General features: G+C 46.8%; 1 protein-coding gene across 1 annotated transcript in view; it reads left to right on the forward strand.

Moving 5' to 3' along the window:
* UFD1 (ubiquitin recognition factor in ER associated degradation 1) overlaps positions 1 to 9,097 on the forward strand; it is a 48,020-nt gene extending 38,923 nt beyond the window's left edge. The window contains exons 9-12 of the mRNA XM_069215318.1: positions 2,654 to 2,701; positions 3,088 to 3,176; positions 7,906 to 7,987; positions 8,973 to 9,097. Coding sequence (XP_069071419.1) covers positions 2,654 to 2,701; positions 3,088 to 3,176; positions 7,906 to 7,987; positions 8,973 to 9,044 — 291 coding nt within the window. The 3' untranslated portion in view covers positions 9,045 to 9,097. The remainder of the gene's footprint in view (positions 1 to 2,653; positions 2,702 to 3,087; positions 3,177 to 7,905; positions 7,988 to 8,972) is intronic.
* The last annotated feature ends 4,479 nt before the right edge of the window (positions 9,098 to 13,576 follow it).

The following is a 13,576-nucleotide window of genomic DNA, read 5'->3' on the forward strand; positions in this document are numbered from 1 at the left end:
TTCCTAAAAAATTAATCTGGTGTAATTCACAGTGTTAAAGGTTTCACAAGGCACTATGCTGGTGGCAGGGTTGACTACTCCTACAGTGTTATAATATTCTGTAAGGAGTAGATGAGTGACCCCCAACTGTTTCCAGGAATTTGTTGTTTAAAACATTTGAATATAGCACTGTCACTTTAATCCATGAATAGTCCTGCAAACCATTCCAAGCCCTGTCAGAGTGAATGTGAGATGTAATGATATGTTAGAGCGGGTAATGAGATGTGAGTGAGCGTGGGAGTGCAATACACAGATTGACTTATAACAATCTAACAAGTCCTTTGGACGCACTGCAAATGGGAAGACACTACAAACCCTGCACGTGTTCGCATTTAAATTAAACACGTGCGTTGTAATAATCGCTGCAAAAATACATGTTTTGTAAACACTGAAAACTATATTTGTTGTCTATTTGGGGGGGTTAGGCAGCTGAAGTACTGATTTTAAAAGAATTGGAAACAACTGAGAAAACAACGCTGAAATCCACAAAAAATAAATACTGAAAACAGGACAGTCTACTGGTAGGGCATCTTACCCTGATTAGCATACCCAGACCCACACCACTAAACATGTGGTAGTCTTACTCTATCTTTAATAGCAGTTAGTTATTAATATTAAATAAGAGGGCTGTGTGGATATATATGTATCTGGGTCTCTAGTGCAATGAGTGGTATAAGGTGCTGATTCACACAAAGTAAAGCACTGCATCTCCTGTACGCAGAAGGAACCACAGTACTACGAGGTGGCAGAATGGTACATGGAAGCCTGACTTTCAAACAAGTCCTGGCAGGGAAGCACTGTGTGTTTGATTCTAACGGTGGTGAATGCCTAACCTGTGTTTAGAGCAGCTTGATCCCTGAGCTGTGATCTTCAGCCATGAAAGGCTTGAGCTTGGGACTAAGGCATCTACAGGCCAGAACTGGGATTAAAGCATCCAGATGCCTAAATTGGGTATAAAGTGGAGAGATGCCAAAGCTGGGTCTAAGGTGGCCAGATGTCTAATCCGGGTTTAAGGTGGCTAGATGCCTGATCCGGGTCTAATGGGGGCCCCAAACATGAGATGTGTTAAAAAGCGGCTGGATGTCTGAGCTGGGTTAAGGCTAGCAATATGGTGAGCGGGGCCAAACACCTCCAGCGCCTAACCTAATTTGTGGCCCTGCTGATGTCTGGGCCAGACAACTTACTTAGGTCAAAAGCCTCAGGGGGTGGAGTCAGGTTGAGGATGTGAGAGAGAGAGAGAGGAACTTCAAACCAATCTTCACTTTGGACCATATTTATACTGGACAGTGTCCAGAGCTGGTTTGCCCATTCACTGTGTATGAAGCATTGATTCTGCTTTGAAATGTCACTTCATGTAGAGATAGATTCCGTGTAACTGGAGGTTTAACTCATATTTGGCAAGTTTCAGCCTTTGTATCACAGTCTGTGTTTTTCAGTATAAAGAATGATATGACAGTGAGTTCTTAATAGCTCATTCTGCTATTGCAAAGCTCACAATTGATGCTGGTGATTCTTTAATATAAATATTTGCATGTAAAACAGGCAAACATGTTACTTCACACTTTTTTTAAATGTTTTTTTTTTTTTAGTATGCCTCTAATTAAAATGCATCACTTTAACCAAAAGGATGTCTCAATTAGACAAGTGGTGTCTCTCTTCAAACTTGGTGACAATGCCTCCCATTTCATTGCCTGCTCAGTTGCTTTGTTTACTTAAGACTTTAAGATGATGAAGACTGTTATTAAAGTTACGCTTTTTGTATTAAGAAATATTTTTCAAACTGCTTTGACTATAATCTTCTCTGTATTGGCATTTGTTTTATAGGCCATAACCTGTTATTCCCAGTTGTGCACTAAGTAAGGAAGCCTCACCACACAAATGTAAAATTGAAACTGTACTAGAGGGTTTCCTTTATGTTTCTCCAGCTGGCCTAACCGCAAATGGAACATCCATTTTGGAAAAACATTGAGGGTCAAAGATCTGTAGATTGTGTTTAAATGCTCAAGAATTTCAGATAACAGAAAGGTTCCTGTGATGTTTTTGTTGTAGAGCATTACACTGAGCGCACAGTCACTAGAGTAAAGTTGTGCATGATAAACTCCCGGTTGCCCGTACAGAAGCCTCACTGGTTGTCAGCTTCGAATCCTCCATAGTTAACACTGCAAAAGATTGTCAGGTGGTCAGCGTAGAAGCGCCTAAACCCTGGTAGTCCCCTCAGCTGTTAGTGGAGAAGGTTTTCCAGTTGCCAAAATGTGCCTATCATGCTGCTATGAGGAACAAAATCTTTCCTGGACCCAGCCTGGTAGACTCCCTGGTCGACGGTGTGAAAGCCACCGTTCCCTGGTCGACAGTATGAACATCTGCATTACTAGCGAAAAGTATTCCAGTGGCGATTGCAGATGCCACAACAGTTGTCAACCTACAGAAATCAGTTGAGTGTTAAATCCTCCGCCCACCCTTCAGTTGCTAGTGCGAAGTTGGTTCAGGTGGCTTGTAGGCGAAGAGCCATTGGTTTCCAGTGTGAAAGCGTTGTTTTTACAGCTTCCTGTGCTCTGTGTGACATGCTGGTGTCTAAGTGAATTGTAATTCTTTTTTCTTTTTGTTCTTTTAATAGGACATTGAAGCAGATAGCACTGAATACATGGCGGACCTAGGGTTCCGGGTGAGTCCTTTGAGCTCTTCTGTTCTCTAAGTAGGGTTGCTTGCTCCACGAAAATAGTTATCCTTATTTTGGAGTCCAAATCAAGCCTTTTGTCTGAGGCAGATTTCATTCTAATCCCTATCTCACCCTATCTCCCTTTGTGTTCTTTTCCCCCTCCTCCTTTCTCTCACTCCCCTTACCTTTTTCCTTTTCTGGCCTTCTCCCTCCCTTGTGGCCCGGTGTGGTTAGGATTGCTAGATAAAATGGACATTCATGCAGTTTGCTCATTTGTCATCTACGTTTAACATGCAATTGTACATCAGGATGATTAAATTTAATCTAATCGCCTCCCCCTTAGAAACTTTTGCTGCAGTCCATGTTTTGAGTAACACATGCTTCTTTTACAGGCATTTACAGGCTCCGGCAATCGTTTGGATGGCAAGACAAAGGGCATTGAACCAAGTCCCTCACCCATCAAGCCCGGGGACATTAGGAGGTAGGCAATGTGTCCAATGGTGTCCACGCTGTACAGGGGAAAACAATGGCTGTTTGTGGTTCCCATCAGCATTTTCACTTCCAGCACCTAATAGGCCATCCAGCGGTTCACCCTCCTGCCCCTGGTAAAGGGGCCCTCCTGGGGCTCCCTCTCTCCTCCCTGTGAAGAGGCCAGGGGATTTTTTAAGGAGCTGTACGTTAGGCCACAGCTCCTCGGCCAGGACCCCCCTTATGTCGCCCTGTGAGAGGCCCATTGTCACATCAAACTCTGCAGTCCTCAAAAATAGTCCTTTACATATTATGCTCTTAAGGTCTCTTCCATGTCTTCTATTAGAGCACTCTTTATGTTTCTTTAGAAAGTATTTCACGTCATACTTTGATTTTGTTGTGTCCATATGTAAAGCTACTGTATATGTCCATGAATGTAGGCTTATCACCCTTATTAAAATGTCAGCCATAGGTTGCAGGGTACAGCTAAACAGCTAAAGCAAAGTCATGTTGAATAAAATTGTAAAAAAGGTTTTTCTTGTCGATGTTCCTTTTCGGCATAGTCATGCTACTAAATAAGCGAAGCGTCTTGCATTTATTTTAAGAGTCATTTGACAACACTGATGGTGCCCGCATTATCAAACGATGTTTTCAGACTTAAAATTACTTTATATGCCTATCTGCTTTAGGGAAGTTTAGTTTCACATCTGTGACATGAAACTTACGGAGACTTCAGGCTTCTGCAGCTCTACTGTTTCTGCTTGTGCTGGCGGGAGCACTTGGTAATCACACAATGAATTCCATCCAAATGCAAAATAAGCATATAGAAAAATAAGAAAAATATCTAAATCACATTGGGAATATATATATATACTTTTGACGGAAACACATATAATTAAACCAAGCTACATATCCATCCTACTCGAACATAGACATCAAAAATATCAATTTAATCCATTTAGGCAATACATCAATACAAACATAATATCAAACATATATTATGTTGTATAAACAATAAACAATCTATTTTAACAAAGTAAGTTTACCTTTAAGTAGGAATCACAGTCTTACGGCCTCATTACGAGTTTAGAGGTCGGACGAGCCGAGGGAGGATGCCACTGTCATACCGGTTTTGTCCCTCCCAAGCGTATTACAATGTTCCCACCAGGCTCACCGGCGGGAACATTGTATTACGCTAACAGTGCTATGATATTGGGAGCCAAGGCCAATACCGTAGCAGACATGGGCAGAGCAGGGGCCTCCTATGGCGTCTGGCACTGGCTTTCCGCCAGCCTTTCCTTGGCAGGGTGGCGGCCATGGAAAGGCTGGCGGAAAGCTGACTTGTAACCAGACAGGCGGCGCTGAGTTAATCGCCACAGTGGCTGAGCAGACAGTGCGCATTACGATGGTGCTGGGCAGAGGGGCATGGGCAGTGCAGGGGCCCCCGTATGGCGTCTGGCTCTGGCTTTCCGCCAGCCTTTCCTTGGCAGGGTGACGGCCATGGAAAGGCTGGCGGAAAGCTGAGTTGTAATCAGCCAGGCAGCTCTGAGTGCAGCACCGCCGTGGCTGAGTGCAATTCAGACCGCCGTCGGCCCATTGGGAATGGTTTTCCTGGCGGTGACTGCGATCTCCTGGCAGGTCCTCCCACCGGGGTTGTAATTTGAACGTCAGACCTCCTGGAATGCAGCGGTCCGACCATCACCGCTCGTGTATCGGCCCTCAGACCTCCACAATCGTAATGAGGCCCTTAGTCCATTTTTTGTTAAGAATAAAGTCCTTGATTCGCCCAAGAAAAAGAAGGGGAATGCTTTATTTCAGTAGTAATCCTTCCAATATTGGACAAACATTGGACGTTCACTTCTTTGCAGTTCACCACCTTCGTCAAGCAGCTAGAACTGGGATCTGTTAGTACAGCAAAGAAACCATATAGAAACAATTATTAATAGTGTAACAGGCAGAGCGATGCCGCAGTGGCTTCGGCATCATTAAAGAACCAAAAGCATTGCAAGTATTCACAGTTCAACTAAATCCTATGAATAAATTCAGTTAAACAAACATACTGTCTCAACTGTTATAAAAAAGTGTTATACTGGCAGGAGGGAAGGGGGGGGGCAAGCGAGCCATCACGGCGGCCGCATTTTGAAGGAGCTCCTGCTCCTCCGATCCGATATTCGATTCTTCCAGACAGCGGACCGTCCCCACCAACCAACACTGGTGGGGTTGACGCCTGGTGATGGGGAGAACCCGCTGCGGCCGTCTGAGGTGCATGCGAGTTCCACCCGCGGGCGTCGGACAACGAGAGACCTGAGCCGGCCATCCAGGGCTTAACATTTGATATACTGGAGTGGCCGGAGCCGGGAGGAGGGCGCTGGCTCGTGCACGCTGGGTGCCTCACTGGAGCACCGAGTGACCGTGCAGCTGCGACAAAGGGGGTGGCAGCGTCCCTGGCGATGTCTCGGTGGCAGGGACCAGATGTGACCGGCGGAGCGGTCTATGTAGGGTCAAGGCCCTGAGGCGGGCCTATAGCAGTGGCGGTCCCATTGGTGGCGGACAACACAGGAGGTGGCAGCACGGCCCAGCGGTGACCGTGAGGGACCTTTTCTGTAGCGGCCGGCTCGAGTCCGTGGTGAGAGTGAGCCGCGCGGCTGCCCTGGAGACCACGACGGGGCCAGAATTGCAGCAACGTGGACCGTGATTTGGTGGTGTCCCCAGGGGAGTGAGATGGAGTGAATTTGGGGGTCATTGTGAGTGGGGCAGGAGTCAGCCTAACACTCTAGGCCCCAGGGCCCTGTGGAGAGGGCTCTCGGGCTTCCTAATCCCACCTCTCCTCCCCCGGCTAAAGACTGCTGCTGTGGTCGGGCCGCAGATTCAGCATGCTGGGGTGACTCTAATGACTGCAGACGCATCACCGGCGCACGGCCGGAGCGGAGGGTACCCTCTTGATCCATACATGAGTTCACCCTGCCCGAGCCTGTCGCAGGCCCCTTGTGGACTGTTTGAGGCCCTGCTTGCCTGCTCTTGAGTGCTGATGACCTACTTGTGGCTGGCCGAACTATTTCTTGGAGGCATGTTGTGACAGGGCTTGGCCTTCGATGCCTCATACTGGGCGAATACGAATTTGGCGCACCTCTGGCGGCTCCACGTGCAGTTCCTCTACCAATTACAAGTGTAGGTTAATTCATATGCTCGGCGGTGACTGCTTGAGGCCCCTCTGACCGGGAGTGTTGTGCTGTGGCCTTGGTGTGGGGCGGCCAATACACTGAGTGGCAGCGAGGTCAGTGACCCTGCTAGTACTGTTATTTACTCCTTGATGACCCAGTCTCCCCTTGGGTGGCGGCTGTTCGGTTGGATGCACCTGGAGAGATAGGCTGCGACCGCCCCCCCTCATACTAAGGTGGCGCAGACAAAAATAGACCAGTACACCGCGCCCAGAGACATGGGCCCAGACTCCGCACAAGGTGCGGCGAAAGAGGCAGTCTCCCGTAACAAAAAGTAGAGTAAGACTGTAATTCCTACTTACTACTATGGCGCTTCATTAAAATAGATCTTTTATTTATTTTCGTATCGATGTTGTAAATGACATCACATGAGTAAATGGATTCAATTAATTGATTTTTGATTTCTATGTTTTAGTAGGGGGAATATTTAGCTTTCGCTGAGTTGTATTTGTTCTCTTTGTATGCATTTCCATGCACATTTTCTACAATTGACGATTTGGATCACTTTGATATTTTTTTCTGTATATTGAGGATAGAGAATTTTTGTTTTTGTACCTGAAGTTCTGCTAAAACAACAATCATTGAAATATAATCTCCAACATAAAAAATGCCTCCTTAGGACCTTTAAAAGTATCTCTTGCTCATTTGATGTGGGCAGTAGCTGTAAGAATGCCACACTGTCGCAGACTGAAATCCCGTCTCTGGTTAAGTTAATGCTCACTCGGTGTGGCTGCTTCCCTGGTTCCTACCAGAAACCCCTGCGAGACCTCCTGTTAATTGAACGTATACTGCACCGGTCCCTGCCTGTGTATGGTGAAGGTAAACATTAGCACCCAAAGACAGGTGTTGGCATCGGGAGGAAGTCAAAGTGTAGCATCATCGTGGGCTGTGCTCCAGGGCATAGCTGAGCACAAAGTAAGGTCAACATATGAGTGCACAGAACGCAGCAGGCACACGCCTAGCATAAGTGCAGAGGGCAAGAGCTTTAAACACAGGCACACAGGACTTCTTGCATCAGAAGCTCTGGATCTGAGCTGGTGCAGTGTCCACCTAGAACAGCCAAGATGATGCCCAACTGCTGAATTGAAAGATGATCTCAAAATATACTGAAATCTAGAGATGAAATCAAAGCAGCTGAACCAAATATGAAGCAAAACAACTGCAAGAAAATAAACCTATATTAACTCATCTTGAAATATTAATAGTTATAGTTAAAGTGCCAGTTTATATCACCTTCCTAGTACTTTAATATAAATATTCTTTCAACCATGAAACTTCTCTGAAGAGCAGTACTGAGTAACTAACACATCTGAAGAACTGATGAAAGGAGAACCTAGAAGAGAAGCAAGTGATAGATGTTGTTCATAGAGAGCACTCAGGGTATTTGTGAATGGAAAATTTGTTTTGCTTTCCGTGCTGTTGGTGATTACCGCCTGGGATATGGTATGATAAACATTAGGCAGATGGTAGAAAGCAGTGGCCGATCGTTCAGATCATCATCTTTCTTGTCTTTCGTTTTCACAGAGGAATTCCAAACTATGACTTTAAAATTGGAACGCTTACTTTCATCCGGAATTCGCGCCCACAAGTCAAGCGAGTGGAGGAGGTGAGTTTACCTGCCCCAGATACACTTTTAAGTGACTACACCGGCTGGTCAGGGTGTGATCCCCAGTCTGATCCAAGAAAGCCCATTGGAATTAAGAGTTCCTAACCCTGCTCCCAGCTCCTGGGGCACTTACTGCATTGGGAACTCTCCTCAGCACAAGTTCACACAATGCACCAGTGCCTGAGCTGGGACAGTACATGTGGTTCTGGTAGCAGTACCAAGACCTACATCCAAATTAGAGCCAGAACAGTGTACCACCTGGTCATGCTACCGAAAATGAACTCTCCAATTTCCAGATATTGTTACAAGTATGGTTGAGGTTTTGTGGCCTGAAGGGTGCGGCAGTGAGAGTAGGTCTAGTGAATGGTTGGGGGTATTTTGAGGGTGCAGAGTAGCCGTAATGTGGCCTGCTTCCAGAGGTGTAACAAACGCCTCCACAGCCCCTGCTCTGGTGTGGGGGTAGCGAGCCCTTGTGGGCCCCCTCAGCACAGTAACCTAGCATAAGAGCTCCTGAGTGAGTCCGGAGGGGGCCCCTCCAAGTATTTTGCAGGGGGGCACCCCTCAAGTTTTATTACATCAGTGCCCACTTCGTTTACATTTTAGTGCTTGAGATCATCACTTTGCACACAGTTCTATTGAGAGTTTAAGTGTCACAGGGGATGGGGGTCTATGTCTCCTTTGAGGATTGAGTAAGCAAGCCAGATCCCTCAAAGCCAGATCCCTCACTATGGATATCCTGCTGGTTTGTTTTCCCTTCCCACCTCCTTTTACTATCAATGTGTGAAATATGAAAGTGTAATCTTGAGATTGATGCTGTATTCATAGAGGGAGAAGCTGCCAGCTGTGCTGAATATATGTGGGATCTCACTGTGCCCTGATCACAACATCTTGTGTACATGTCCCAGGAGCATCTTTTGGATTTTTATACCTGCTCACTGCATCTGGCTGCCCTAAATGCATGTTCTTTTCTTCACTCCTCTTTCAGGACGATACAGCGCGGTTCATTGCGTTCTCCGGCGAGGGACAATCACTGCGTAAGAAAGGACGGAACCCATAACTCATTGAGTGTTGAACCCACTGTAGAAAAAAATAAAACCCCTAAAAAAAGTATTTGCAAGATTCCGGCTTGCTTGTTTTGTGAGTTTGTTTGAAGGGGGTTGGGGGCTCTTGAAGATAAAGTAAAGGCTGGCATTTCTTTCTGTTGGATAATTACTTGTTTCATTGAACACAAATTGGGAACTCCTCACACTGTTTTCCAGGAACTCTTTCTCACCCTACCACAGCCAGTGACGGCTTCTCCTCCTACTGACCCCTCTTGATTTCTTCCTCTGCCTACCCTGAGTGCCACCTCTTACTGTAACACCTTCTCATGCTAAACCTAACTTATGCCTCCTTTTGTTGGTTTCTGTGGTACCTTTTGTTACTAAGATTGTCCTTCAATATACAGTGGTTTTTTAATTATCCCCTGGAGAAAGAAGCTTCTGGTCCTCTGAAAAGTAATTTCAGTGTCTACCAATTGGAGTTTGTCACCTCACTCCACCCCCTGCATGCATGTGTCATTTCTGTGATCATACAGAACATGGCAGTGTATACAGAATGGTGGTTCCTCACATGAGGGTCACTTGCTGTGGGTGTTGCCCTCTTCAGGTGCCGGTAACTGGCAGCTTCCCTGCGAGACTCCATTGTGTTTACCAGATTTCTGGCTCTGAATGTCAAATAGATGTCTATCCAGAGTTGGCCAGTTCTTTTCTGCCCTCCCTTTGAGGAGACGTAAGCAGACCTGACCATCAGCTGTGTTTGGTTGTCTGTTGTTGTTCCACAAAGGTAGGATCTCACCTGTTTGGGGATTGGCTGGAACAAGTATGCACAGTTACAGTTATGAAAATGTGAGGATGAATATCGCTGCATCCCCATTCTGGTTTAGTGATGCTCCAAAGCAGCACACACACCTGACAAAATATGGAGTCTGTGATATCACCTCATCTCAAGCCCTCAAATCCATGGTTAAAATCTTGGTTAGAGCTGGATCCAGCCGCATGCCTTTCATTTATCTATCTGTTTATTTATCCTAACACTCTGGTGTAGCGCTTCTCCACCACAAGAGCGTTGGGGCATTTCACAGATAACGTAGCGGCACGCTTTACACTGAACCATTAAACCGAACAGATTTGCATCAGGAGAACATATGGTTTGCAAGAAACCCATGGGGGAAAAAAATCACAAATTAAAAAAACATTGTGGTATATAGACTGCATGTTTTGGGGCTTTGAGGAATAGCTTACAAAGAGGCGGAAAATATAGGCTTAAGTGTTTTCTCAAAGTTCGATGGGTGGTCTTTGTTCTGATGTTGAGAAGCGGAGTTCCGTGCAGTCGTCCTGGCACGAGTGGAAGGATAGGGATGATATTATGGAATTTGTTTGTGGTAGTGACCAACCTGCTACTGATTAAAGAACTGACTTCATGTCAAAGAGTGTTAACTGTGTGATACCTACTAGTTAAGTGTTCTTCACGTCCCGTCCAGAGACCAGAAGAGCATCAATTGTTGTTTAAGCTATTCTGGAGTTCACACGCTTGGTTTTGTGAGGATTGAGGGTAGAGGTTTTTGGAATAAGTCACCCTGTTGATGTATGTCAGGATGGGTGTAGAATTGAGGGTGAAAATTAGAGGTTTTATTTTTACAATTGCCAGATAGATGCTGTCTCCAAAATTGTAGTTGTATATCCTTACTGGCGGTTAGTCCCTGGGCACAGCAAACAAAATTGATTGCCTACCATGTTGTGGGTTACTGCGGACCGTACACTATGCAGGAGTATAACATCATTACACGGAATGTGCACGGGATGGCTGCGCTGGGTAAGAGACACCGTATACACACTTATCTCAAGCGCCAGGGAGTGCACTTTGCTATATTGCAGAAAACACTATTGTTGGGAGGTGACCTACAGGCACTGAAGAAACGCTGGCGTGGACAGGTTTATGGCACAACTTTTTCAGCTTATGCGAGGGGAGTATTGGTGTGGATAGCCCCGGGAGTACCATATGTTCAGCACGCACACAAGATAGATGAGGGGGGCAGATACGTACTGTCAGAAGGACAGCTTGATGGTAGACCATTCACTTTAGTAGGGGTCTATGCCCCCAATAGCGCGTTATCTGAATTGCTCCAGACATTGACTCCTGCACTGCTGACTGCCCCTGCTGCGCCTGCCATCTGGGGTGGGGACTTTAATTGTGTCCCAGATGTACTGCTGAATCGCTCAGCGTTGCCCCCGCAGGGTGCAGCGATCAGACGCAATTCTAACTTGTTGACAGCTTGGGCCGGTGACATTGGGGTGTATGACATGTGGCATGTGGGTCACCCGACGCATAGGGAGTACTCATTTTACTCTGCACTTCACAAACTACACACTAGAATTGACTTGTTGTGGGGAACTACGGCCGTGTGCTCCTTGATTAAAGATTCAGGGTACCTGGCCAGGATGTTGTCCGATCACTCCCCATTGCTGCTGGCTCTACAATGGGGTAGGAAGCGCTCCACAATTCCTACTTGGCGTCTAGAGAGGGAGGCACTGTTGGACCCACCCTTTAGAGAAGAATTAAGCAATACTGGGACTTAAACAAGGGGTCCACGGAATTGAGGGCAACGGAGTGGGATGCACACAAGGTCATGGTGAGGGGACATTGTCTTTCGGCCTCTTAGGGAGTGCATTGCTCACTGCACATTGAGGTCGTTACCCTGGAAAATGATCTCCGGGCCTTAGATGTGGCAGTCACACAACACAGGGTGTTGTTTGAAGCCCTCCGGGCGAAGTATGAGGAAGTGGATCAACGTCTTCATTGACACTGCTATAATTATCACCTTATGCGCCTACAGACGGAGGGTGACCGCTCGGGAAGACTGTTAGCATGGTTGTTGAGGGAGGACCAGGAGCAGGACCCCTATTGGAGCTATACGTCTAGACGACTGAACTTTGGCCCCTACACAGGAAGCAATTAATAATGCTTTCGAGGAATACTATACAGGACTGTATCGGGGGCAAACGACATGCGATACTCTGCAATTAGAGGTCTTCCTTAGCCGAGCACCTCTCCCGCAGCTGTCAGCAACGGGCATGGCAACATTGGATGTACCCCTTACAGTAGAGGAAATAGGCGTAGCCATAGCACAAATAGCCCACAATAAGACCCCGGGGTGGATGGCTTGCCGTTAGAGTACTATGCCACTTATGCATAGCACCTTTTGCGGCACTTGTTGGTGTTTGAGGAGGCATGGTCCCGGGGGACACTCCCATTGTCTCAGATAGAGGCGTTAGTTGTGGTTCTTCCCAAGCAAGGCCGTGATCCCACAGCCGTGAGGTCATACAGGCCGTTGTCTCTCCTTAACCTGGACTGTAAGATTCTGGGTTAAGGTGTTGACAAACAGACTTGTCCCCATTATACACACCCTAATCCATGCAGATCAGAATGGCTTTATGCCAAAGCGAAATACGTACCTGAATATCCGCAGACTCTTAAGTATTATTGGCGACACTCCGTCTGAGGCATATGATAATGTGGCAATGTCGCTGGACATTGAGAAGGCATTCAACACGTTAGGCTGGGATTTTTGATGTACCACAATGCACAGTATGGGGTTTGGTCTGGGTTTCATACGTTGGGTACAGACCCTATACACTGAGCCTACGGCTAGGGTGAAAACTGGAGGAGTAATATCAGACAGCTTCCCGATTGGTAGAGGAACTAGACATGGTTGTCCCCTATCGCCTTTGCTGTTTGCCATCGCAATGGAGCCGCTGGCGGTCCGATTGCGTGCACTGGCCGAGCAGTGGGGGATACGCTGAATGGGGACGCATCATATTATTTCATTATATGCTGACAACGCACTGATCTATCTGGAGATGGTTTGGACGACGCTACCTGCAGTGATGTCCCTGTTGGATGCATATGGAGAGATTTCGGGATTGAGGGTCAATTGGTCTAAATCCTGTATGTTCCCTCTGACTGATCTGCCCACGCAGGTGAGACAAAATTCTCCTGGGGGGAGGTTAAAGTGGTGCTATGACACATTTAAATACTTGAGAGTGCATATATAACATAAATCTGAGGACCTGAGGGATGGCAATTTGGGACGTGCGCTAAGCTCCATGAAGAGCTCGCTTCGGTTCTGGTGCTCACTCCCTTTGTCTCCACTGGGCAGGGTGGCAGTAGCAAACATGTTGGTGCTCCCACGGTTCCTTTACTATTTCGCTGCACTGCCTATAGTGGTGCCCAGGAGTTTTCTCCATGAACTGAATAGATTGTTGTTGGGACTTATATGGGGGGAGTGGCAGGGCACGTGTGGCACTTGTCACTTTGCAGCGACCGTTGCGGGATGGGGGTCGGGGTGCCCCGAACTTTGAACACTTTTATGCTGCAGCACAATTGCAATGGGCACTGTATTGGATACACAGACCTGAATCGTCTGAGGCACTGTGGGTTCGCACACAATTGCAAGGTGTCCCTGTTTATACGTGGCTGCCGGAGCGCACGGTGAAATACAACACCGGCAACTCTTAATTGATAGCAGCTCATGCCTGTTGGAGGCGATCT

Source organism: Pleurodeles waltl, chromosome 11, assembly GCF_031143425.1.
Source record: "Pleurodeles waltl isolate 20211129_DDA chromosome 11, aPleWal1.hap1.20221129, whole genome shotgun sequence".
NCBI lineage: Eukaryota > Metazoa > Chordata > Amphibia > Caudata > Salamandridae > Pleurodeles > Pleurodeles waltl.